Source organism: Linepithema humile, chromosome 4 (assembly GCF_040581485.1).
Source record: "Linepithema humile isolate Giens D197 chromosome 4, Lhum_UNIL_v1.0, whole genome shotgun sequence".
NCBI lineage: Eukaryota > Metazoa > Arthropoda > Insecta > Hymenoptera > Formicidae > Linepithema > Linepithema humile.
The window spans coordinates 6152493-6179114 of NC_090131.1; the positions used below are offsets into that span (position 1 = coordinate 6152493).

At 35.2% G+C, this 26622-nt stretch overlaps 7 protein-coding genes and 2 long non-coding RNA genes across 14 annotated transcripts in view; 4 read left to right on the top strand and 5 right to left on the bottom strand.

The window, feature by feature from the left end:
* The first annotated feature begins 16 nt into the window (after nt 1-16).
* Nucleotides 17-5114, top strand: LOC105671916 (uncharacterized). The gene is made up of 4 exons (XR_010889811.1): nt 17-462; nt 849-1243; nt 1519-1774; nt 2336-5114. It is a non-coding gene; the product is annotated as an uncharacterized lncRNA (long non-coding RNA).
* RhoGDI (rho GDP-dissociation inhibitor) lies at nt 3212-7276 on the bottom strand. Of its 2 annotated transcripts, XM_012366459.2 has the most exons (4): nt 7117-7276; nt 6300-6485; nt 5673-5897; nt 3212-5495 (listed from the first exon to the last, which is right to left on the bottom strand). In XM_012366459.2, exons 2-4 carry the CDS (start codon nt 6481-6483, stop codon nt 5296-5298), a joined length of 609 nt encoding a protein of 202 aa, XP_012221882.1. In that variant the 5' UTR covers nt 6484-6485; nt 7117-7276; the 3' UTR covers nt 3212-5295. The 2 variants fall into 2 exon arrangements, with proteins under 2 accessions (XP_012221882.1, XP_067209667.1); XM_067353566.1 differs by lacking the exon at nt 7117-7276 and having other exon boundaries at nt 6300-7071.
* On the bottom strand, nt 7268-11601 carry Dnaaf5 (Dynein axonemal assembly factor 5). 3 transcript variants are annotated; one of them, XR_010889801.1, is made up of 8 exons: nt 10365-11601; nt 10054-10293; nt 9775-9970; nt 9388-9694; nt 8322-9306; nt 7923-8122; nt 7544-7708; nt 7268-7397 (listed from the first exon to the last, which is right to left on the bottom strand). XR_010889801.1 is itself a non-coding variant. In XM_067353482.1 (6 exons), the coding sequence occupies exons 1-6, from the start codon at nt 11059-11061 to the stop codon at nt 7986-7988; spliced, it is 2562 nt and encodes an 853-aa protein (XP_067209583.1). In that variant the 5' UTR covers nt 11062-11601; the 3' UTR covers nt 7818-7985. The 3 variants fall into 3 exon arrangements, 1 of the variants encoding a protein (XP_067209583.1); XR_001100713.2 differs by lacking the exon at nt 7544-7708 and having other exon boundaries at nt 7269-7397; XM_067353482.1 differs by lacking the exons at nt 7268-7397; nt 7544-7708 and having other exon boundaries at nt 7818-8122.
* Nucleotides 11602-11787: 186 nt separating this feature from the next.
* LOC105671954 (phosphoribosyl pyrophosphate synthase-associated protein 2) lies at nt 11788-15207 on the bottom strand. 3 transcript variants are annotated; one of them, XM_067353561.1, is made up of 7 exons: nt 15080-15207; nt 14876-14987; nt 14241-14380; nt 13280-13688; nt 12694-12972; nt 12482-12628; nt 11788-12400 (listed from the first exon to the last, which is right to left on the bottom strand). In XM_067353561.1, exons 3-7 carry the CDS (start codon nt 14315-14317, stop codon nt 12242-12244), a joined length of 1071 nt encoding a protein of 356 aa, XP_067209662.1. In that variant the 5' UTR covers nt 14318-14380; nt 14876-14987; nt 15080-15207; the 3' UTR covers nt 11788-12241. The 3 variants fall into 3 exon arrangements, with proteins under 3 accessions (XP_067209662.1, XP_012221954.1, XP_067209663.1); XM_012366531.2 differs by having other exon boundaries at nt 14850-14987; XM_067353562.1 differs by lacking the exons at nt 14876-14987; nt 15080-15207 and adding an exon at nt 14713-14852.
* Nucleotides 15208-15279: 72 nt separating this feature from the next.
* On the top strand, nt 15280-18352 carry mre11 (double strand break repair nuclease mre11). Its single transcript, XM_012366530.2, has 12 exons — nt 15280-15419; nt 15556-15727; nt 15797-15933; nt 16023-16213; nt 16285-16486; nt 16588-16845; nt 16917-16998; nt 17086-17230; nt 17315-17478; nt 17555-17681; nt 17764-17961; nt 18098-18352. Exons 1-12 carry the CDS (start codon nt 15326-15328, stop codon nt 18164-18166), a joined length of 1839 nt encoding a protein of 612 aa, XP_012221953.1. The 5' UTR covers nt 15280-15325; the 3' UTR covers nt 18167-18352.
* Nucleotides 18353-18535: 183 nt separating this feature from the next.
* LOC105671959 (small ribosomal subunit protein uS11A) lies at nt 18536-19900 on the top strand. Its single transcript, XM_012366542.2, has 4 exons — nt 18536-18664; nt 18945-19095; nt 19262-19349; nt 19628-19900. The coding sequence occupies exons 2-4, from the start codon at nt 18947-18949 to the stop codon at nt 19844-19846; spliced, it is 456 nt and encodes a 151-aa protein (XP_012221965.1). The 5' UTR covers nt 18536-18664; nt 18945-18946; the 3' UTR covers nt 19847-19900.
* Nucleotides 19901-19972: 72 nt separating this feature from the next.
* DCTN4-p62 (dynactin subunit 4) lies at nt 19973-22606 on the bottom strand. Its single transcript, XM_012366540.2, has 9 exons — nt 22341-22606; nt 22131-22201; nt 21862-22061; nt 21625-21764; nt 21349-21541; nt 21084-21267; nt 20804-20993; nt 20547-20737; nt 19973-20474 (listed from the first exon to the last, which is right to left on the bottom strand). The coding sequence occupies exons 1-9, from the start codon at nt 22467-22469 to the stop codon at nt 20255-20257; spliced, it is 1518 nt and encodes a 505-aa protein (XP_012221963.1). The 5' UTR covers nt 22470-22606; the 3' UTR covers nt 19973-20254.
* Nucleotides 22607-22726: 120 nt separating this feature from the next.
* On the top strand, nt 22727-23943 carry LOC105671958 (translation machinery-associated protein 16). Its single transcript, XM_012366541.2, has 5 exons — nt 22727-22887; nt 22962-23056; nt 23138-23278; nt 23380-23528; nt 23604-23943. Exons 1-5 carry the CDS (start codon nt 22885-22887, stop codon nt 23885-23887), a joined length of 672 nt encoding a protein of 223 aa, XP_012221964.1. The 5' UTR covers nt 22727-22884; the 3' UTR covers nt 23888-23943.
* Nucleotides 23767-26622, bottom strand: part of LOC136999454 (uncharacterized) — a 147278-nt gene continuing 144422 nt past the window's right edge. The window contains exon 5 of the long non-coding RNA XR_010889823.1: nt 23767-23979. This is a non-coding gene — a long non-coding RNA (uncharacterized lncRNA). The remainder of the gene's footprint in view (nt 23980-26622) is intronic.

Here is a 26622-nt window from a genome sequence, read left to right on the forward strand (position 1 = left end):
CGGACACTTAATCCATTTCGCTATCTCCACTCATTATGCGATTTCTCGCCAGCTGGAATCCGACGGATCGTAATGCCTCTCGCAAATAGGCATGAACTCGAAGGCATGAAATGTCCGACGTGCTGGTAGATCTGGACAGTATCATCACACTTGCCATTGAAAATCAGCGACGGCGGGAAAGGAGCGGAGGGCATTTCAAAGACGGCGGATCCGATCGTTCCAGATTCCTCAGAGAACTGGGTCTGCGCGACCCACGCAGACTTCCCAGCTGATCAGATTGATGAGATTCGACTGACAGCTTCGAACGAAGCTCGGCGGCTCGCCTAATAGGCGCACATGTTTGCTTTCCAATTAAAGCGAAACAATGATATCGCATATCACCTGCGCTAACGACGAAAAATCAGCGCTAACGGTTTCCTTCGTCCGGCGTTACTTGATATCAATTTGCGACGCACTGAAAAGGTACGATGCATTCGTAGAATGTCTTCATTTATTGCGTTTAAAGTCATAAAAATTGTAAGTCTGAATTAATTTCAATGCCATTAAAATGAATGAGGATTCGTTAACTTTAACAAGGTGAATGTCCTAGTAGTCGGAAATGTCCCAATATCCCGCATTAACAAGACACTTGTTTAATATTTATAAATATAAAATCCCCAGAAACAATATTTAAAAAACTTTGATAAATTAATACAATGAGCTTAATAGAACAAATCAACAATGATTGCTTCTTAAATTCTTCTGACTACTGAGACACTTCCAATTGTTGATATTATTAAGGATTACAGAGCTATCAAATTGCACAAAAATGATTTATAAAATTCAATGCATTTACTTTATATTTTCAGGAACGACGAGAACGGCTTTTTTTCATGCCGGCGTTAATAGTCATCGTTCATTAATCCCGTCGGATTTCGCCGGATCCGATCAGCGGTATATCATCCGCGGCAATAGCAACGGAGGATCCTGTTACGAGCTTTGCATGGAGCACACAGTCGTTCGGGCTGAGCGACCAATTAAAAAAGCTATCCCTAATTAGTCGGATAGCCGCGACTTAATTTGATTTGGCTCGAGGAGCCAGGGGCTTTTTCGAGCGTGTCTAATGAGAACCGCGCGTCTGCCAGGATTCGCTCGCTTTCCGGAAATGTACAGTTTTTTTTAGCGAGAAAACATTTCTTCCTCTTGGCTCGTTTTATCGCGTCGCAAATTGTGTCTGTCAACGCTTTAATTTTCATTGCCCGCGGTGAGTTCCTTGAGTTCATAATTACAGCATTTATAATCTTATTGTTTATATAAAAGCACAACTTGATTTAAAAGTTTCTTTGGGCTTTAAATTTCACCGTCAAACAGCTTGACAAGTAAGATTAATTTTTACCTAGAATTTATTGTAATCAATTCTTCAAAGTCGTTAGTGTTTACGATGAGCAAAAAGCTTGTAATAACTGTGTTTATCTGTCAATCAAAACACACGCGATTTTTGGAAACTTTGATGTTGAAACTTTGCGATATGTATTTCAGATATTTCATCGATGCTCGTATGACGCACGCTTACCTGGAAATCTTACCTTGCAATTCAATCAATGAGCTCAGAAAATTGCATCCAATTTTCAAGAACTACAATGTGCGGTCAGCATAATTTATGCTTGAACGCTGAGCAATCAGTGAACACAATATAGGGATGTTATTTCACAATAATATTGAAAGGAAAACATCTTCTTCTCGGAAAAAGAAGGAGCATCTCGAGCTTTTAATAAGACAATAAAGTAATAATAAGGTAATTAACTTTTTCTCAGAGCCTAATGATAAGAAAATTGGCTTTTTTCCCAAAGCTGTTTATGTTCACGATACGTCTTTGCTGTTATAAATGGATTTTGTCATTTAGTGATGAAGCAAACTTTATTGGCGCATTTGTTTAATAAGCATTTACGATCGCGTTGTCGAGTGGACATAAAATTTTAAAATGGAATAATTTACTTTCGAAGAAGCTCTCTTTCGCAGTTCTTCCGCGTTCTTATCGCGCAATAAACCGCAAAAGTCCTTAATCCTGTATAAAGGCATCAATCGAGCGTGTGAGGAAACCACACCCTGCGCGAGTCCTTCGACTTCCTATGGCCTCCCTTTTGCGCCCGAAATCGCCCGAAAAGCGCAATGTCGGGCTTCCCTTCTCGGCTCAATAGAATCAAATCTCGACAAATAAACTCAATGCAAAGACATCTGATGAAGCAAATTTTATATGCTTAAAAAAAAAAGTGAAAACTGCCTGGAGTCTTGTGTCACTAATAATACATGAAGTATACATTTGCTACGAGGCTAATCGATTTTTCACTTTTTGCAGATTCGATCACTGTTGCGCCTGGCATTCGTCGTGTCTTGGCGCAAGCACTGTGCACGCGTCGCTGGCGGACGCGAGAACGGGCCGAGTTCGCTGACCGGGGGCCGACGCGGCGAATAGCAGAGAGAACGCACGCGAAAGAGCCCGCGAGAGAGGCGACCGGAGAGTAGACCGTGACCGTGGCCGTGACCGTGACCGTGGCCGAGTTGTTGCGATCGCAATAGACATTGCCGGCAGCAGCCGCGGCGGTGACGATACCGAATATATCCATGCGGCAAACTATGACTCCGCGGAGACAAGATTCGGGTCGAAAAATGCATCCGGATGCATTCGTCAAATGCAGATGTAGCTCATTCAAAATGAAGTAATCAATAATGAAAGATTTTACGTGAACATTGTGGCAGAAGCACCCCAGTTGCGTCGAAGTCGGGAAACGGAAAGTTTAAGATAAGCATAATGTGCTTAATATTAGCAGCGCTGAGTTTATTTTCTTTAATTTCGAAAGTTAAGCTACTCTTACAAGCTCCTCAGTGCTTATTTTATAATCACGTAACTAAAAGACAAGTGATATGAAACAGATTACCAGATGCAAGCCTCACGTTCGTAATACGCGATATATTTGTAAGCTACCACACTCTATCGATTATCCCAATTTGCTCCAAATGTCAAGAGATATTTATAGGATAGCTCTCTCTCTCTCTCTCTTTCTCTGGGGAATATATAAGATAACATATAATCTCGAACAAAGCATAATTTTTTAATGTAAAAATCCATATCAATTTTGCGCATTTCTATAAAATTAAAAAGAATTCTCAATCTCAATTCTCAATTCATATCTCTGCGAAAATACCAACGTTGATAGATAAAGAGAGACACGAGTATTGGCATAAATTGTATATTTGCTATACAGTAATCGCATTTTCGCCGCATAATACAAATGAATACACATGGTTATCGAAATACGATGAAGTACACACAAGTTCTAAGCTCAACTAATCCCAGACAACTCTAAAAAGACGTATTCTTCTCTCTTTCTCTCAGCTTACGAGATATAAATGAATGCACCAAAAGAAATAGTCGAGAAAGGAACCTAGATCCACACCTATTCGGCGACAAGGGTTGACGCTATTGCGGGACACAATCGGAACGACTACACGTCGTAATGGAAAAATATCATGGTTCTTCTGAGTGAGAATGCGAGACGATTCGATTTTACATGGACACGTACGTATACCAATATACTTTGTGTTACTTTTTTTTTCAATGAGGTAACTATTCTCGATCTATTTGTTTCTCTCTTGAAGCTCGTAGTAAAGGTACAAAACGTCTATTCTAATATATTCTTCCTCTGGTCATCATTCATTATCATACAAATGCGCAGCAATCCTAGCTTACACGATCGATTGGTACGACTATTGTGAAAACACCACAGGCTCTAAACATGGCCATACGATATACACATTTTTACACGGATTAGTTCTCGGTGATGTGCGCGATTTCTGGGGTGATTGGGATTCTTCTCAACGATTCTAATTATTCTGTGACATTTGCTACGATATACTCTTGTGAAGAACATGGTTGTTGGAATTTTCAGTGCACACACATATGCATTTATGTTAATGTTATCCGATAGTAATTGCTGGCAACTAGAAAAAGTATGTATAAAACGAGATATTATAATCGTTCTTATAGCATATTTTCATTACTGAAAAGTGCACATAGCATTCACATATTCATCAGATATTCAATACAATCATAAGTTAATATATTAGCCGTTTAAATGCATTATAGCAATAGAAACGATTATAACATAAAGAAATAGTATTATCACTCTATCGGGCAATGATAAAAAATTAATTATAATTATTTATAGCATTATCTATCGAGAGCTTTTTTTAGACAGCAGAAAGTTCAATCAATTTTGGATGGAAATGTGTACTCATACGTATGAATAGGAAAAATATAACATCGATCTGAAACGAATAGTCTTCCTATTTATGTAAACCTATTAAAATTTATTAACGCAGAGACTTTTTCAAAATCTCTTTTATCTATTGCATTACATTTAATTATTGTAAATAATAGTATGGCCATAATTATTGTATGCAAAAACTCGTGTCAATCATTTCACAAGATGCTAGAGAATTTATCTTGCTTACGAGGTTAGTAATTAATATAATATAGATTATAATAATGCAATATTAATGTATCTACTTTTCAAGATAATATTAAAAGTTTACGACCGACATAATATTGCTGTTTAAGAATATTCTCGTATGGAAATAAAATAAAATAAAATAAGAGCACTGTGACTGTCTTTCTTACAATTTCTTTTATCAATTTTTTAAACCAATAAATAGTTAGCATATGATTTTGTACACTGCGTAAAATATCGAATACGTAATAAATGTACAGTTATCAAATCTGATTCTTACATCCAAAAACCATGTTGTACAAATATTCTCTAAATATTTTCTGTTAGAGCACTTTATTTTTTTATATATATATATATTAGTAGATCACCATAGTATGTAATTGTAACATTCACTGTAAACTTTACTTCTGCATGTTATGCATCTAACACTCATCATTCCGGAAATACTGATTTGTCACATCGTGCATCGTTTAAGTAATTACTACACTTGTACTAGTGACTAAAATATGTGTGTGTACTTTGCAATTCTCGAAATCTACTTCTATGATCAAATATCCAACCGAAGAAAATTTTTAATAAATTACCGTTTATACTCTTTCTCTTTTTGTTACTTAAAATATATATTTATATATAAGTAATTAATTCTTTTATGGCAACACCGACCACAACTAAAGAACATTAAAAATTATTCTTTCAAGTCTATTTTGGCATTTCATGTTCTTAATTATTACTTGCAAAGTAGTAAGGCTAGGAGTTGTAATTATCGTCTCTCCGGCTCCTTTATGTCCAAGCGGAATGGAAGGCTGGCTTATTCTTTCCAATCTTTCTTAATTTCGAACGCCCATTCCCATTTGAGATGTTCGTGTTTGTCGTCGTCCGTGAAGAGAGAACTGACGCTATAGGAACCTCGCGCCATGACACCAGCGGGCGCATCCTCGGCCGGAGTTGTGTAAGACTGGAGTTCTGTTTTGGGAGGATACGAGCCTACCATATGCGTCATCTTGTCCACTGAAACAACAAATTGTAGATATAAAATTTATTCAATTTTGCTGAATAAAACCAACTATACAATCTATTTACCCGTGACTCCTAATTTGCATTAGAAGCATTAATGAAAAATTAACATTATTGTAATTAATTGGAAATATAACATTGTTATATGAAAGCAAAAAATTAAATACATACCGGGCATGCCAAGGCGATAGGTCTTCTGAACATATTTCAATCCATGTACTATCTCGCGTTGCACGATAAAATCAATCCTGATTCTATAGCTTACGCCCTCCTTGATGACAAACGTTTGTTTTTTCAACTGAGTTAAATCACCAGTCAAGTCCAGCTCCATATCTGGTCGATCGACGACGCATAGCGCTAATTTCTTTACTATTACTTTTCTAGGATCACTTGGATCTACAAAAATTCAAAGGATATTTTACTAATGTGTTAATATTACAAAATAGAGGCAGTTTATTTTCTCCAGAGTTAAATAAAATTGCTGTATAATCAATCTTTAATAATAAATAAACATAAAGATAGCACTATATAAAAAATACCATTAAAAATAAATCCTGATATATAAAAAAATCATTTACAAAAAATATCAATAATCAATACAGGTAAACTTTGCAAAAATTATATAAAATCTCATTGTTGTGAAAATCAGGAGAGATAGTGGCTATCCTAATAGAATGTAATAAAAACAAAAAATACAGAAGAAGGATTTCGATGATAACTTGAAAAATAATTTGCATACAAAATATAAATACATGTCGCAAAGAAAATATTATATAAACGTGTAAAAAAGGCACTTACCTACTATGATACCACCAGACTTTGCTTCTCCCAAAAGCGTTTCCTTATACTTGCGCAGACTCTCGTCCTCTTTATCCGCCTCCAGGATCTGCTCGATGGTCTTCTCCGGTGGAGGCTTATAATTGGATTCCACTTCCAACTCTTCTTCCAACGCATCTACATGATCACCCGTAGGGTCAGACATCGCTATGTTCAAATCAGGAAAGATATATATATATAAAAAGACTTGCGAGAGAAAGAGAAAGAGAGAGCAAAGGGAAAATGCGTTATCGCACGATATAGAAATCTTCGCTCGCTGGTGGAAACTCGGAGAATTCGGCGGCGACGCGTCAAACGACGCGATCAGCGGCGGACAGCGGAGCGGAAAAGCGCGCGCGCCGTGTATATCGGCGAAATATTTTTAGAAAGTTCCGAGAGATCGATCTCGGGCAGCCGCGCGTAATGACAGAAACCAGCGAAACATCCTTTAATCCGTGATGCTCTCGCTTGCACTTTCTGCACTTGGAGCGAGACGTACGTTGCAAGAAAGAGAAAATAGACGAGGTGCCGAATCTGAACTCAGCAAAATTACACCGGCTCCGATTCCCGCTTTATTGCACGTTTATCTCGTTTTCAAATGCGGAAGATGTGATACAGCGCAGTTAGAGAGCTCGGATTAAAGGTTAACTCCACAAGATCCGGACTTGTCGCCGGGGAAAAAAGCAACCGCGAGAGACAACTCCTTTGATAAACATCATCGCTGGAGAAGACGCGAGTGACGGCGGATTCGCTTTATCGAGCTCGTCGCACGGTTGCTCGCACTCTCGAAAACACTCACCGTTACTTCTGAATAGCTTGACAGGCGGCTTACGACAATAGAACCGGTCCTCGTGCTCGCGGAATCTGCACCGAATTATCGGCCGATTGTTAATCTCGTTTGTCTACCCCTCCGCTTCACACTTCGCCGAGCGGAAGACATGGACAACATGGCGGCGCCTTCAAAAGGGCGGGTACTTCCTGTAGCCGCGTAACATGTGTGCATTGAGGTTATATCCCGCGAGCTTTGTGCTTGCAATCTGCATGTTTGTTGGCTTTGTTGCTAAACGCGTGTTTAGTTGGCTGATAAATGTAGAAAAGTTTATGATTAAAAATCGAGATTTTTATATGGAAACACATTTAAGACCAAATCAGTATTCAATCGCTGATAGAAATCAATGTATGCGGAATGTATTAAAAATTAAATTATATTTTAAAATCTATTTTACCTCGTGTTGTCGAATTAAATTCTGTTAGTTTTGACTCTCCTGAATTGAAATAATAAAATTTGCAACTTACTCCAGCTTAATTGCTTTTAATACTCAGCGTGAAAACTTAATTTTTTATAAGATTTGTATTAATAGCTTCAGCCTAATAAAATAAATTGCCAATTGCTATAATAAAATAAAATAAAATTAGTGCATTTCAAGTTATTAAATTCTATATAGATCCGTTTAAATAAGAGCTTAATTTTTCTTAATCATTTTGCTGTAGTATAGAATATTAATTTTTTAATAGTTATATTTATTGCTTTGATTCAACACAATGTTGATAGAAAAATTTATACCTAGAAAAATTGACTTAATATACAATCTTGATAAAACTTACATCTATCTTAGAAATTACAGAAGTATAATATATGCAACCAGACACATCTTTCCAGAAATGAGCTTAATCTCTTTTGATTATATCTTGGCAATATTCCAAAAGTGCGTCTACTCCTACTTTATTCCTAAAATTTGGTCGGCAGTTATGCAATTTTTGTTGCAGGAACTCGGGATAAATCTTTGCAACGTGTTTTAATGCATCTAAAAAAAAATTACACTAATTACTATTACTAACATTACTTGTAAGTACTAGTACACTAAAGTATTAAAGTATTAAAATTTATATTATGCTAAATTAATTAAATTATATTTAAAGTTTAATTTATATTATCAAATTTATATTCTGAGAATATAAATAGATGCTAAAGAGAAGAAACCATAGCAAAAATTTGATCATTACCTAGCATTATCTCTTGGAAACGAGACTCCGGATCGTCCAGGTGAATAATCATCGTTGTGTACAGAGCGTCGATGTGACTTCTGCAGACGACAGTGTCGTAATTTTCAGGTGCAGCGTTCCACACATCCACAAGTGCTTCCACAGCAGCATAGCGAATGTCGTCGCAACCATCGTCGAGTCTTTTCAATATTACCGGATATGTGCTATGGATGTGTTGATCGTTTAGACAAGATAGCTTTTGTCCAACTGATATCAATAAACAAATGGCGTGCATGGAGTATAATCTAGTCTTCTTCGCTTTATCGTCCACTAGACTGACGAGGACGGGCACGATTTTATCGAAGATCGATGGAAACTGCTCTACTGTGATGGATATTCTAGGTTTCTCATTCTCTCGATTCGCAGACGAATCCGCTTCGTTAATTTCAGTCTTCTCATCGGGATTAATTATTTTGTTCTGCAAAATGGCGCAGAGGCAGCAAACTGCGGCTGTGCGGATAGTTTCAGCCGCCCTGCCGGCGGTCCAAATGAGTGCAGGTATAATCAATTCCTCGAGAATCGTGCTCACAAATTTATGCAAATCTTCAATGTATTGATATAAATTCTGATTGTTCGAGAAGTACTCGGAAAGCAAAATAAAGTGTCGCAGCTTTAGCTCGGGATCGGCGTCCTTGCTCATGGTTTTCTTGAGAATGAGTAACATGAGGTCCATGTTGCACGCCATGGCGATTCCAGCGCGGCTCAAAGAAGCGCAGAAAATTTGCGATTCCGCGCTGTACACTGACCACGAGGCGCAGTCGTCGTGAATCGATGCTATCAGTGGCTTTATGTGATCGTAGAAAAGATCTTCGGTGTCTTTTAGCGAGTTTATTTCAACGAGCACCTCCAGAAGTCTGTCTGCTTCCTCGCGAACGGAAGATTCCACGCTCATCGCATACGTGGTGAATATCACGGTAAATAAAGCTTGAGTGATCGATATGCAGTCCTGCAAATTAAAAACATGCATTGTTAAATTAAGAAATAAACGAATGAGAAGTTGTATAATAAAAAAAGGATTATACTTCACCTCTTTACAAACTGAGAGAAGAGAGTTGCAGCAGGATAGTACTTGACGTTGGTAGTTGCTCTTTTTGCTTTGGCAGATATACGGCTGTTGCAAGAAGTTTGCGATTTTGTGAAGCTGTAGCGAGAGAGCTCTCCGTTCGCTACCGCTGATAATCGCCGCGAAAACACACAAGTGTCCGGCTGTCAGAGACTCCTCTAAAGTAGGTAGCACTAAGTGGCAGTAAATTTTCGGATCCACGAAATAGCCTAGATATTGCGCCGCCGTTTCCACACAATGCACAACTCTCTTGTCCTCGTCATTGCAAGCCCTGTAACAAATAATGATTGATTCTGACAACAAATAATCTTAGGAGTATTTAATCTTCAATGGAAAGGTTGGAAACTTTACCGATACATAGGCGGCAAGAGCTTTTCAATATGCTGCGTAACGTTCTGCTCCACATTCAATATCAATACACAGAGCAATTGTGCAGAACGCACACGTATATCCGGCAACCAATCTCCGAGCTCGGTGCTAATGCCATTAACAAGCTTGGACAGATTCTGCTGCGCAATCTCACGGCATCCTAAGTTCGGTCTAGGAACTAAAGATTGCAATTTTATACAGCCTGATTCTCAATATAATCTATTGGCTGCATACATTTGCAATTTTTTTCAAATAACTCACTTCCTGGAGGATAATGCTCTGGGTCTTCAGTAAGAAAGTCCATTTTATCCTTCAACTTTGCATCATTCTCGTTTTCCTCCATGTACAATTTTCCCGCGGCATCCCACATATCTGCCGCTTTCACACGGATTTCCGCGAGCTCGTCGTGCAACCCTGTCAAAATCAAGGGTAGAAGTCTGTGCCACCAGCTGTATCTGTGAGGCAGCTCTATCAACCAGCGACCAGACACTTCAATCACAGCTGTATAATTTCAATAAGATTACACAAAATTAATATGAGTTAAAAATAAAGATTACATGTACAAAATATACCTTCTCTGACGATTCCGCTTTGATCAAAGAGCCTCTGTGCCAAAGGTGTCGCCACTTCCTCCATCGACTTGTTATTTCCATACTGAAGCGCATCGCCTATCGCTTTGACAGCAGCTAGCCGAACTCTGTAATGCTGGTGTGTAAAATTGCTTAAGATTGGTTTTATCAAATACTCGGATTGCGAGTAGAAATGCCTAGGAAGAGTTCTAGCGTAGTCTGATATGCATCTGCAACTCTCCTTCTTTACATTTGGATAATTATCCATGGCAGTGCGCGCCAGTATTCCTGTCACATCCTGGATGTATGGCGCCAACAAATCCTTATACTTTAATATTATCATTCGCAAAAGAGACACGCATTTCAACCGCACTTCTTCCGACGGTTCGATCTGCTCCTGTGCGCCCAGCCGCCTGGACATTATTGGTATAATGTAGATTATGTGCTTGTCGTCGACAGGCAGAGCTTCCAGAAATATTATCAGTATTTCTACAGTCAGATCTCGACACGTCTCTGTATTATCGTTCAACATCCTAACTAGAAATCTGTGCACGCCTTCCCAGAGTTTGATCACGTCGTCGAGTCTGTTTGACATTCCTTCCTGAGATATGGTCTTCATGATTTCCTCCAACGCTTGTCTGCGACGATTCTTCTCGTCTGCTTGTAACGAGACAATAATCTTGCTCAACTCAAGATCCATTGCCGTGTTATACAAAAAGGATACTTCTTTCTGGAATTAAGATGACGTAAAAGCATAAAACTTCATGCGAAATTGCGGAGTGCTAAGAAGAATTTACACGCGATGTAAACACTATATGTTTCCATGACAACCAGATTTGACGCAAGAGCAAGCAGCATGAATGGAGGGGATACCGCAGAAAAGAGAGAGCAGATATACTCGTTCTATCTCCTTTCTTTCGCTCCATTTTATCCGGGATTTTATGAATTGTTAACAGGAGCACATGATGAGAGAGAGGAGCTCTTCGGAGTAATGCCATCTATTGGTTAGCGAAAACAACATAACGACTGTACATGATGGTAAATGTACCAACTAGTGCAGTCTGTACACTTACCGACAATGCAATGAGTTAGCTCCTATATCATCATGTGTTCCTGTTAACATTCTTAAAATTCCGGCTAAAATGGAACGTTTTGAGTCGTTCAACGGATAAACATAACCTTTCTTTATGCTTATTTTTACTTCTGGACTACTTTTGACAGTGTTAGGATGCTCGCAAAATACTTAAATATAATTAAAACGTCTTTTTTTTTTTTATTTTTGGAAAGTTTTTTTGTTGCAAAATTCAAAATTATTAAAGTTAAAAAAACAATGTCTTTCTTAAGGCGTCTTAAAGATGTTTTTAAAATGTCTTAAATATTTTATTAAGAATATTGAAGAAATAGTGTTGAAATAACTGCAACAAAATTTTATATCTTGAAATATATTTATTACACGTCTTGATCTAAAATACAAGGAGACTTTACATAATCATACAATAAAACTAACACTAGATCACTGGTAAGCACTGTTAAGAGTACATATCTATAAGACTTCGAATCCTAAGACTTTACAATATCTAAGGTGATGACAATATTACATCCGACTAATCGGCTTTTCAGACTATAGATTACACAGAGAAAAAATACCTACAAAAAAAAATATATATATAATTGAGACATTTGGCCAATTATTATCATTGATAAACATAAAGGATTTGTTTATACGTTTGTTTTCTTTCAAATTGGGAAATATAAAAATAGTGTAGAAAATTAAGAGACGGATATGTATTTTGGACATGGTCCCCGGCATCGAATCGTGCGTAACTCTCGACTGTCATTTATGTATGATTAAACTGTAACTTTTCATACGCATTCGGTTTCTAATCTTCCAAGGTTACATTCTTAAACAAATAAGACATCGATTCTTTGTTGTGTATACGCCGGATCGCTTCTGCTAGAAGAATACTGATGTCGACAGTCTTGATTTTCGGGCACTGCATCTTCTGCACGTCGTGAGGAACTGTATTGGTTACAACCACCTGAAAGAATTTAACGGATTTAACTTTTATTCTCACAATGTTTCACATGAAGAATCCAATGACTTCTTTTCACATCATCACCTCATCAATCGGAGATTCTCCAATGAGTCTAGGAGCGTCCGAGCTGAGCAAACCATGCGTAGCCAAAACGTATATTTTATTAGCTCCTCTCTCTTTCAGCACCTCAGCAGCTGCTACATATGACTGTACATCGTCTATCATATCATCCTGAAAATTATCTCTTGTAGATCATCATTACATAGTGTATATAGATAATATATTATGTCACTCACCACCATGATAGCAATACGTCCTCCGACATCTCCGACGACACTTATAGGTGGTTTTTCCTTCGCCGGATGCAAAGGCATACCCACACCAACGTCCATGGTGCGTGCGGCTAATGCTAGTCCGGGCGGTGAATAGCGACCGTCGTTCATGTCAGATTCGGCTTCTCTCTGTTCGCCATGAATAACTGCAATTCCTAAACGTAACCTTTCTGCGTAACTAGTCGCTTTCTTTGCGCTACCTGGATTTCTTGCAACGATCACAGAATTATGATAATCAGGAATCTGACAAAAAAGAAAAACAATTTAACAATTTAATAAAAAGCACGATATAAAATAAAACATTTATATGTATGAAAGTAATACAATTGCATCTCTGAATGAGATTAAACATATAATATCAATCTAATATTATTTTCAAAAAGAAAAGAGAAATATACACAAGTTTTTAATTCTAAAGTTCAAAACATTTTGTACTAATATCAAAAGATTGATATCATATAAAATAAATTGCTACTATAATCAAGATAACTTATAATAAAATAAATTATAATTTACAATAATTGTGTTATTTTCAATTTTTTCTACATACGGATTCTTGAATGTATTGCAGAAGGAATGGGCTAGCTCTCAAATTGTCCACAGGAACATCAAAGAATCCTTGGATTTCTTTCTGGTGCAGGTCCATGGTGATGATGTGAGTTAGACCGCTTGTACACAACATCTTTGCCAAGAGCTTAGACACTATGCAGCCACGCTTGCGCATTTTGCACTGTTTGGAGTAAGGTAGATACGGAATCACTCCAACAATATTTTTGGCTGATGACGTTTTACAAGCATAGGCCATAATGAGAAGCTCCATTATGTTATTGTTTACATCCTTTGTACCAGTTTGGATTAAATACACATCTTTGCCACGTACGGAATCTCCTATCTCCACCATTGTCTCACGATTTGATTTGTGATATACAGCACAGCCACCAGGTTTTATACCCAAACGACTTTGAGTGTAAAAAAATTTGAGTATAAATAAGAATTTTGGTAAGAGTTTATAAAATATTTAATTTTAATAATTATTAATAAACAACAAGCTATCTAAAACTTATATCTTTTATGTATACATAAATTAGAATTAAATGTTTTTTTTTTTAATTTTAGTAATCAAATGAGTAATAGTCTTTTACTACATTTATATTTATCTATCACTGTAAAATAAAAATAATAAGATTATGGTAATACTATGTACAGAACAAACAATAATATACAATTTGCAGAAATTTTAAATCAATCATTTTTATAAATAATTAAAATTATTATCCCTTCTTTTAGCAGCACTTTTTGTATTTTTTTAAATACATTTTTTTCTTTTCTTTTTTTTAAATATATAAACTTAGTAATATAGTGCATGTCTAAAAAACAAATTTACTATAATAGTTGGTACGCAGTTGCATAACAATCATAATGATATATCAATATGATACTATCAGAATAGGTATAATAACAGGTAAACATTCCATATTCACATTGTACATCTCTATTGCTATTCTACTTACTTTGCTATCAAGTTGGCGAGCTCTGGATGAGAATTACCAGCGATAATGACTATGTCTGATGAAACAGGTTTCTCCATTATTTCAACAATTCAGTTGCTGTTTAATTACAATACCAAAACCCTCAGAGCAAAGAAATTTTCCTGCAAAAAACCTTGTCTTAGAAATTTTATCCTGAATTCTGATTTTAAAGCCATATTTTGACTCAGAATAAGTAGAATAAATAAAGAGGATTATATGTTATAAGCGAATGGAAATTCTTGCATAACACCACTACAATCTCTATATTTTAAATTAGTTTTAAATCAGTTAAAGGGACACGTTATGAACAAAATCCTTCGATAAACGCGTATAAATAAATTTTATCGTGAAACAATAAAACCGAGAATCATATATGCGCACACATACACACACATAAAAGCGGATCTCGTAATAAACAAACAATCGATCAAACACCGTCACGCATAGTACGCACTTTTGACGAAACGAAAACGTTGTGTCCGTAACGACATGAATTTAGTTATTCCTCCGTAAATCTACTTCATATTCACGCCAATTGTTATTTAATGCCGATATAATCCATTATTTAATTATAAAATTGACCTAACGAACGTTTAGCATTTTCCAGCTGCTCCTACCTCCTCGATAGTCCGGCGTTATGTGAGTCAGTGTTCCTATTCAGGTTGTTTTTGCGCATACGCAGCAGCAACGACGTATATAAATGTTATAGATATGAAACTTGTGATCGGCCTGACAGACAGATAGAATACAATTAGAATAAACACGTAAGAAAATAAACGGATAAATTGGAATTAATATTTATGTATCTTTTCCATACGTACATGCATATGTTTCGTACTTTTCATAAATTCTTAAAAACATTTCTAATACGCCTGGATGGCGGTGTTCTATTTTTCTCGCACGAGACACTACTGACTCGTATCCTACACATGCGCAAAAAACTAACTTAAACTGAACTTACTGGCCGGCCGTTTTCAAGAGTCGTTGGTGGAACTTGGTGGTTGCGTGTGATGTAACGTTAGAATTACCGATTAATTGTCAAGTGCCATATATAATAAGCATAAAATATGTCAGGACACGTCGATATTGATCCGGAAGATACTATTACGGTCTTAGTAGCCACGGATATTCATCTCGGTTTCAATTACAGTAAAAAGAAAGGTTTGTTTTTTTGGCGGTATTTTGATAAGATAACTATAGATAAGTGTCGATAGTATAATAAATGCTTGATAAAATATAATTGCAAATATATAATGTGTCCGTAGAGTTTAAAATTATCTAATCTTCTTTTTAAAAGGTGGAAATTCCGATGATAGTTTTATTACATTCGAAGAAATATTAAAGTATGGCAAGGATAACGAAGTGGATTTTATTTTGCTTGGCGGGGATCTGTTTCATGATACTAAACCTTCGCAAACCACGTTACTTAAGTGCGTGGAATTGCTGCGAAAATATTGTCTGGGTACCAGGTGAGTGATATTTATATTTTTAACCAAAAATTAAGAATGTGTATTATAGCAGTTTGATCTTGTTGCCAGGGAATGCAAGCTGGAATTCTTGAGTGATTCAGAATTGGTATTTCGACATTGCGCACAAAAACATGTGAATTATGAAGATCCCAACTTGAACATCTCAATGCCAATATTTACTATCCATGGAAATCATGATGATCCAAGTATGTAGCTTGTTTAACTTCTCATTAATTGTCTCATGTTCCATAGATATCATACAATTCTTATTTTGGGTTATTTTACAATTATTTAGACTTTGGTGCTGTTGGTTCAATGGATATACTGTCAGCTACTGGATTTGTGAATTACTTTGGAAAATGGACAGATCTTAATCGAGTGGTTGTACCTCCTATAATTTTGAAAAAACATAACACACATGTTGCACTTTATGGCTTGAGTTACATCAATGATCAAAGATTGTCCAGATTGTATAGGGATGAGAAGGTACATTTATTTCGGATATATTTCTATATCTAGCAATGATGAGAGATTGATATAATTTTGTATGTCAATAGGTGGAATTATTACGTACGAAAGACATAGAGCCTTTCAACATATTTGTCTTACATCAGAATCGTGTTAAGCATGGCGATTATGCTTATGTACCAGAAAGCAAACTGCATAAATGGCTCCATTTAGTTATTTGGGGCCATGAGCATGAATGTCGCATTTCCCCTGAATTTAATGTAGAGGGTGGATATCACATTTCCCAACCAGGTAAAGTTGCATGTTTTCTCTTATGATTTTGTGTACACAATATTGAGTGTTGTTTCAGAATTTACCTAAAAAATTACTATTAAAAATATTACAACTTTTAGGAAGCTCCATTGCTACCTCTTTGTGCGAAGGTGAATCAAAGCCCAAACATGTGGGTCTCTTAAAAATAAATAAGAAACAGTTTAAAATGAAAAGTTTAAAACTAAAGAGTGTTCGACCATACATCTTTGACAACATGATTCTTTCCAGTCATGACATTAAAATAGGGGATTGTGTCTCGGTAGCAGATTCTGTAAGCCAATATGTAGATAGATATATTGAAAATGAGCTGATACCTAAAGTAGCTGAACAGTTTACAGGTATGTTAATTATCTCAAATGCTATTTTTTGAATGTCATGTAGATTTGTTTAAAAATAAACGACATTTTAGGATATCCTGATCAACCGCACCAACCTTTAATTCGATTGAGAATACTTTATGAAGATGATAATGAACAGTTTGATACACTAAGGTTTGAAGCTATTACATAATTATGTTGTATTATTATATCTTTTTGTTTAATTATTTATTGGTATTTCAACGAAACTTATACTTTTAGTTTGGCACAAAAATATTGTGATGAGGTTGCTAATCCAATGGAAATGATTATATTTCGTAAAATGAAAAAAGAAGAAAAAGTAAAATTCGCTATTAATGGTGAACTTGATGATTTGGACGATATTTCAGAATTATTTCATGGAGATGTAAACAAAATATTTTTACTTTTTATGAAACATTGGACTGATTTTGTTTATTTTATATTTTACAAATGCCTATTTTTTTTGCAGCTAGAACAGGATTGGACTAGCACAGTGCCAGGAGGAATTAAGAAGTATTTTGATAAGGAAGAAAATAGAGATAAGTTAACAGTGTTGACTGTAACAGCATTAAACGAAGCATTGAGTCGCTTTGTTGATCGAGGCGACATAGATGCCTTTAGAAATATCGTAAGGTAATCAGTGTGATAATTTATGTTTAGGATTAATATTCTACTTATATCTAAATCATCTTACGTTTCTACTTATCAGAGATCAAATGAAAAGAACCATCGAATATGTGAAAGCACAAGATGTCAAAACGCCGCAAGAGATTAATGAAGAAATAAAAAATTTCCGCGATAAAAGACTTTCGGAAGAACAAGAGGAACAGAACAATGTAATGACATTTGTATAAGATACTTTTTTTTCTATCATCTATAACACATTATATTTTTGCTTACTGATGTATTTTTTTGCAGGCTATAAAAGCGTTGAATAATCCCTTGCAAAAGAATGCTCCAAAAAGGACTCAACAAATGCGCTTATCAGATCTGACAAACAGTGATGATGATGATAATGAAGATTTAACTTTGATATCAAAGAGTAAAGGGAGAGGTAGGGGCACCTCCAGAGGTGGTAGAGGATCCAGAGGAAGCCGTGCTAGAGGAAAAGCTGATGTAAGGAATTAATATTTTACAGCATGCTGATAAGTAATGTACTATTGTTGAGTAGCATGTTTATATATTTGATGAATATATAATTACCTTTGAATATATAATTACCTTTGAATATATAATTACCTTTTTTTAATAGAATCCCAGAGGTGCACAGTTGAAGAAAAGGAATAGCGAACAATGCATTGTGATAGACGATTCCGATTAATTATTAAACATTATTATTAAGAATATTATTAAGCGTTTTATGAGAGAAATCCTATGCGTATGAAGAACATACGTATTTTTATTTGCAGAGATTTTTAATTTTTTTATAATTATGTATAAGTAAATATTACTTTTTATTATATGTGCGAAGTATAATTTTAATAAATATTTATAACATTTTAATAAATATTTATTCTTATTTTATTTACTCCAGCTATATATAAGGAAATTAGATAAATGTAAAATGTAATATAATTTTTAAAAAATTTTATACCTGAAAGTATGTATATACAAGATGCGACGATAGTATTCAATTATCACCTATATGTAGATGCTATTATTTCCGGAAAACGAAAGTTTGATTGGCTATCACGGTATTCCCTAGCATTGTCATGTTCTGTTGGCAGCAGTCATTCTACTGTACCGGAAATAATGCTCTTTTACGGTTCCCGTGTAAACTGTGCTGGAACGGGAAGATCGTAGTTATTACAATTTGCAGGTATTTCAACAAAAAATCTAGATTATCTAACAAAAATATTAAGTAAGGATCATTAAATGGGTGCTTATAAATAAATTACAATTGCGAAATTATTTTATATCGAACACAATGCTTGGATGTAGCCGGATCATCGCGTACGAATGGTGTACTTTCTCTTATGGGCATTGTGATATAACCTATGAATCTGTTTCGAATGTTTATGCAGCGTGATATTCTTGTAGACAACACAGAAGCTATCGAATTGCAGATTAATAATCACATACCTTAATTTCTGATCTAGAAATGCCACCGAAAAGAGGAAAAGTACAGAAGGAAGAAGTTCAAGTTTCTCTTGGACCACAACTTCGCGAAGGAGAAGTGGTTTTCGGAGTGGCTCATATTTTCGCCAGTTTTAATGACACATTCGTACATGTAACCGATTTGTCGGGCAGGTATGTGTTGTGCTAAATAATGTAATTGTGGCTACGTTTTAATATTCATTGTCAATATTGAAATCTATAGTTCATGTTACATTTCAGTATTGGCAGTGAATATCGGAATGCAGCTTGTAGTTTTGCGATTTTATGATATATAATTGTGTCCTTTCTAATTCATTAGGGAAACGATTGCCAGAGTTACTGGTGGTATGAAGGTAAAGGCTGATCGTGATGAAGCATCGCCGTACGCAGCTATGCTTGCTGCTCAGGTACGTGATTTGGTCAAGATATTAGCACTTTGTTGTCCACATCCAGGCAGCACCTAGACAATAAATTGTATAATCTGAGGAGCGTTCATGTTTGTGGAAAAGCAATTTCTTTTTTTTTATTATTGAATGTGCTCCTGTTTTGCACCTTCTTTAAAAAAAAAGAAAACATTTGAATTTTATTTATGTGTACATGTGAAATATATTAATTAACACATCGTTTAACATATATACAATAATATTAAACTTCTAACCATAAGATGTGATCTTCTGTTTTACAGGATGTCGCAGAAAAGTGTAAATCACTAGGCATTACAGCACTGCACATCAAACTGAGAGCTACGGGAGGTAATAAAACAAAGACCCCTGGTCCTGGCGCACAATCTGCACTGCGTGCTTTAGCCCGTTCAGGCATGAAAATTGGTCGTATTGAGGATGTCACCCCTATTCCATCAGATTCTACTCGCAGGAAGGGAGGTCGCCGTGGACGCAGGCTGTAGATCGCTATGGCCATTTATATGTTTTATCTTTCAATAAATATTTAAAGAAACAAAGTGTTGCATGTGTTACATACTATATATTTTCCCCCTAATATTCCTACATAGATAAAATTTTTTAGACATATATATATATTACATACATTCTTTATTACAATATTTAAAAGCAGATAAAATTTTACATTGTAAATTACTGTAAGAAAAAATTAGCATTATTAGAATACAAAGATTCTTAATTACATTACATACAAAACATAAATAAGCATATAATACAAGTTAAAATATTTCGATTTCCTAATATTGCAATAATTTAAATGGCTAGCGACAAAAATGTATAAAATATTTATAATGCAAAGACATTACATGATATAGTGATGTGTAATATATTCATACTCTAAACCGAAAAAAGAATTACTCTTCATTAACTAGCTGACCAACAGTGAGATACAACTTAACTTTCACATCTACTTTTTGCGGTGATTTATGCTCAAGCGCTGCAATAGTATTCACATATCCATGTTGCATAACAAATCCGATTATAACTGATTTTTCTTTATTTTCTTTAGTATCTTCATGTGGAGTTACGTGCAGACGTACCACAGCTTTATTTCCCTTTCGCCACACTACGAGCCTAAAAAGAAACATAAATTATGAGAAACTCATATAACTTTTGTAAAAGATTTATACAAATTACTTTACATACTTTGGATCATCCTGAAAATTATGATTATCACTTGTATCGTCGTATTCAGCAGCATCGTCTCTCGGCGGAAGGATTAATGGATTTTTAGGTAGTATTAAATCTGCATTCGGTGTAACCTTTATTGACTTAGGATCTTCTGTTACGGGTGCCTGCCGTACAGCAGAGGGCAATAGGTTCGGTGATTCACATCCCTGTAATTATAATCAATTCATTAGAATATGCCATACATTTTTATACCATTATAAATTCGATATTACCTGTTGTGTATCTTCCTCCTTAACATCTTCTTTTTCCTCGACGATCGAGGTAGTTAACGAGGCGTCTAACGGCAATATAACTATTTGAGTCTGATGTTGTGTCGGATTGCAGAATTTTAAAAGCAGTTCACTCGTTTTTCCCGGCCGAAGTGGTTCGCATGTAACAATCTTCACCTCCGGAATGTGATAACTGAAAAAAACAATTTTGTGTGTGGTTAATACGAAAGCATATAACAAAATTATTTCACGACTACAATCGATTTTTTAACATAATACTTACAATGCAGCTAGTAAAATCTTGAATTTCGTAGATTGAGGGCAGAGGTCTGATTTACTGACATTATGCTCACATACTCTGCAACGTTGCGATCTTTTGACTAAAAATTGTCTATGTTGGGGACGCAACTCATTAATCTTCTCAGCTTGCACTTCTGGGTGTTGTAGTCTTTGTTCCAACGTGGTAACTGTTTTAGAAATATATATACGCTAGGAAAAATTTATTCTTACACTGCCATAATCTCGTACAAATTAAAAAACTTTCTTACTTTTAGTTATATCCACAGATTCGGTAAATATGTCGCTCGGTAATTCTTCCACTTCCTCGCTTGCAACGGATGGTACTGGTTGAGCAGTTGATTGAGATTGCGTTGGCTGCTTTAGAGGACGTCCGTTTACGTAGACTACGAATTCTTTTACACGTTTACGAACCAGTGCAGATGTAAAACTGAACATTGTCCGCTATACACAAAAAATAATAATTAAAAAAGTGCATTTAAATAAATACATAATGAGCTTTCATGTTTGTGACATATCAAACTCACAGCTGGTATAAAGGAGCGTTTGGGAAACTTTTTCCTTTCGCATTGTTGCTTCTCTATAGAGGCTAATATCTTATGATAATCGATAAGAGCATTAATACGTATTGTATGTGGATTTTCCTGTTCCGGCCATCCTCCAGTTGCTAGGCAAAAAAATTAAAAATAGTTTTTTATAAATGTTCCACTTAAAATATTATAAATTATATACCATTAATATTATTTGGTGTTAAAATTTCTTACCTACGGATTGATCAGGTATCCCAGCATCGCGAGAACTCCATCGACACATTGAACAGAATAGATAATATACTTTCTTAGGAGTAGCTTTAACATCCTTGTTTTCTTCGCCCTCTGCTCCTGTTGGTTTTAGTCCAGGTGCTAGCCCTGCTCTTGTAGATAACGTTTGAAAGCAGCAAGGACAATCAAAGCAATTGGAACATCTGTAAACATATTATTATTATCATATAATACTATTTCTAATATATAAAATCTAAAATATGCAAACATACTTGTTCTTTTTAAGTCGTACTTCTGATGAAGGCAAATTTTCCATACAATTGGGACAGTAATGAGAGTCAACCTGAATAATACAGATATTTTACTTTCATAATAAACACAAGTTTGTACAGAATGGAATATGTTTGTAATAAATCTAATTATCAAGAATATTTCCAATTACATCTTTCTATTCGGATTTGCTTATAAATTTCAAGACACACCTCTTGACAGACACAGTAGCCGCATCGTATTTTCAAGCAGTGTCGACAAAAATATATTTTCGATATAGGTTTTAAGGAGCCGCAGTTGCATACATAGCGCACGTAATTCGGTTGATTTAAATAGGTCATATTGAGATAACTGGTCTAAAAGCTTGCAAGACAAAATAACAGAAGTGTCACTTGATGAGAAAATGGTTTGCACGATAACCTAAAAGCGTAACCATTTTCTTCCCGATGACATCTTCTGATATCAATGGTGCCAACGTTAATTTTGCATACAGAGACATCTTGTGACGAATTTATATTGCGTCCAGTTTCAAGTATCCAATAAAAAAGGGTGATTTTTAGGGACATTATCTATCGATAAAGGCTGAAATGTGAGACTCGTTTACATCTGCGAAATGCATTCTTAAGTTTTTCTACTTCATGGTTAACATGTGCAAATAATTGTCAAATGGTTATAGTCGCTTTTTATTCAAAGTTATTAAAAATCATCTACTTTTAAAAATCTTCGTGAGAAAAGACATTAAAATAGTGCAAGAACATGGTAAAAATATATATTACATAATGGTAAATATAAATAATTTACTTTATTAAATTATTTTTCTCATATTTTTTCAGTCGCATGCAGCAATGCAAAGGGAAATTGCGAAAGCAAAGAAAATCCTGCATCCAAATAGTCGAAAGGCAATTGCAATTGCAAAGAGAACTACAAAGTAAGAAAATTTTACATTGATGTAAAAAGTAAAACCTTTCGAAGCATTATACATGTGTAATAAATTGATGTTATTTTTCAGAATTTCACACAGACAGGACAGTAAATTGGCTACTATGATAAAACAAAATTTGGTGGGAGAAAAGATTATGTGGATGAAAGAGCATATGAATTTTGACGTATGTCCATATACTCCAGAACTCACAGGAGAACTACTTGTTAAGTATGCAGAACTATTTTTTATTTTTGCACAAGTTAAAGAATTTCTTAGATGTATTAATTTTGTTAGACCAAATTAATATATTTTTATATTTTTATATGAAGGTATATTGCAAGAAATGATGAGGAACTGGAACAAATTGCCATAAAGCGTTCTATAGGACCAAAAAGAGCCACACAACATGCTACACGAGAAAGTATCATAAAAATGACTAAACAAAGGGAGTGGGAAGAGTTTAACACTTGTGGAATTGGTATATATAATTATATTTTTTTTTACAATATATCAATTTACAGATGGTTAATAATTCAACCTTTTTCTAATATAGAAATTCCTGATATTTTAAATCGAAGGCAACATGAGATGTTAAGGAAGTGGGGTGGTGAATTGAAATTTTTACCTAATTTTAAGTTTCGAAGATTTGGGAAACATCATATGATAAAGGCAATGGCAAAGGCAGCTGTAAATCAATCTACAAATATCATTGAGTCTTCTGTTTCAAGTCCAAAAGACAGTAAAATTAAAAATATTGAGAGCAGCAGTATAGAAAGTAAGGAATTAAACTGTTTGTCTGAAAATGTCACAAATGAATGTCAAATGGCTGTAGAATAATTCTAGTATTGAATGTAAAAAGGTATAAATATAGGATGAATTATATTGTTACAAAATCTTTTAATCATTTATCTTCTACTAAATCCAAAAATCTGAAAAAACAAAATTAATAAGATTTAATATCACAACACAATATATAATATTATATAATACATTAATTTAAATTACATTTTTATTTAACTTTAATGGACAATGATCTTATTATATTGGCAATATATAAAATGCAAAAATATTTTTCCTAAATTATAAATATTAATCTTATGTTTATATGCTCATGTGCTAAAGAGAAATCGTTTTCTGATATTTTTCTAATTTCAAAATTCTAATTTTTCGCTGAACTTCGTACAAAATTACTATTCGCGCATTTTTCTGCCTTAATATACCGGAAATACGTATATGGATGAAAGTAGAAGGATTCGTGAGCATACGGTTATGAAGTACCATCACGCGATGGTATGTTAGGTATAAAACCCAGCCAAGCGTATAGAACAGTTGATAATTATCGTGTGTACTTCTACGAATGCGCGGAGATGTTAAGAGAATAAGAAAAACTCGAAGGCGAGAGAAATTGATCACAAAATGTTTTCCTATTGTAAACACTTCGAGCAATGAATCGCAGGAATCCGGTGAAGACTTCCTGTGCGTTATGCAGCTGCGTGTCGATACGGCAATTGCAGCCGCAAAGAATTTCTCTGGACGCCCGCGGACCATTCTGGCGGAAAGAGAGAAGGGCGACGATCACGTGAGTAAGAGTGAAAGTTAGCGAAGCATGCCCCGCATATTATCAGTATAATCCTTCTCTCTGTATAATAAAATATGATCGATTCCTAATTGACGCGTTTATGCGCCGAAGAAAAATAATACTTTGTTTATCCCGTTAATTGGTCGAACTAATCATTAAAAAAATGATTATACGATTATAAATATATATATATATATATTTTTTTTTTTTTAAATTTTTATAAAGCTTGTTTTTGTTATATATTAGGAGCAGCTCTTCATCCAAGTCGGATATTCGATATTAAAATCGTGATCAGGCGGGTGCATGAATTAAAATTGCTTGGGTAATCCCATACTATCGTAGAACCTCATCGTACCTTCTAATGACGCTTGACCGTAAGGTTAATAACTGGAGAACACATGAATCCATCTTTCCCTAAGATCAGTCTAACTGTACACGGAGTGGTAATCGAGAAGGGGGTTCGAGAAATTCATGTTTTTATTCATAAGTCTTAAAACGTCCGACTTCACTCATCTTCCACTCGCAGACATTATCAATCGTGAATTTATAGATTAACGCAAGTCGTATTCAAAGTGTTTTATATAATGTTTTCCACATCACGTCTCTTCAGACAGCATCTTGTTGATTTGTGTGATTTTTCGAATAGAATAATAATTTATCGTGCGGTTAAAACGCCGCTTTTCCGAAGATTTCGTTAATTCGCCTTCTGTTATCCCCGTTTGTGGTAAATCTGCAATCTGATTTCCGTCCGAAGGGTAGCCTTGCGAAGAAACATCTGCCCGAACTAACAGTATACGTAACCGTATTGAGATTATGCAAGGCTATAGCCGATAGTCGGTGGATGGTAATGGCAGATGTTTTACGCCAGTAAACGTAATATTAGTGGACGAAGCCGATGGTGCATAGCAAGGCCTAACGGTGGAATCACCATAACGCCCCGTAATTGCAATTCGATCTTTCTCGGCATCCTCGGAACTTGGTGCCATTCGGAACCCCGACGCGTCGGAGCACGAGTATACTCGATAATTGACGGCGGATGATCTGAATGAAGACGATGTCTCTTTAATATGTCATACGAGATGTTCCTCACTAAGTATACTTCCTTCGAATTCGTATAATTTAATCAATAATTTACAGTGTAATTTATTGGTTAATTTGGGATCGATTTTCCCTTAGCAAAAAATGTCGAGGAAGATCGTCGTTTATCTCAACTTTCCAACTTTCCATTTTATATATCTTGTATAAGTCTCAAATTAAATTTCCACCAAAATGAAGATGATATGAGAATAAAGTGTCTACGAAAATAATGTAATTTTTGTATAAAATAAATCGAAGAGGATATAATTTTGTTACATTTTTTATTTTTTCAAGAAATCTACGTTTTAGAAAACTCTTTATCTTCAATCGCTTGTAAGTTATTGCTCCAATTATTATTTTTGTAAAAAAATTTGTTTAAAATTGTTATCGAAAGAACGTGCGGTTCAATAAAAATGCTGGACATCTGCTACGATTGAATAAACAGCATAATTAAGCAATTCAATGACAGTAATTTTTGAGATATCAGTGACAACTTTCTCGGTAATCGGAAGTTGTTGGCAGTTCTTACATTTCAAGCAATGTCATTATTATTCGCTGCGGTTTGCGAACTGTACACGTCCGGACGGAACTTGTAATTCGCGTTTCGTGTGGAAGCAATCGAAACGATTACGTGTGATTCTGACGTTCGATCTATTTGATGAATGCACCGTATGTTTCTTCCTCGTGCGAATTTCCTTGTAAAAGTGACTTCCGATTCTTCGAACATGCGTAATTGCCCGTATTTGATTTTGTTCCGCGTCCGATGAGGACACGATACACAATTTTACTGACGCTATAATATCTTACCATCAACGAGAAATATGTAAAAATACAAAAGAGTACAAAAAGTACGAAAAAGGATCGTATAAAAGCTATATTATAAAAATAGAGCACTTTTTAACTTTGGAACGAATGT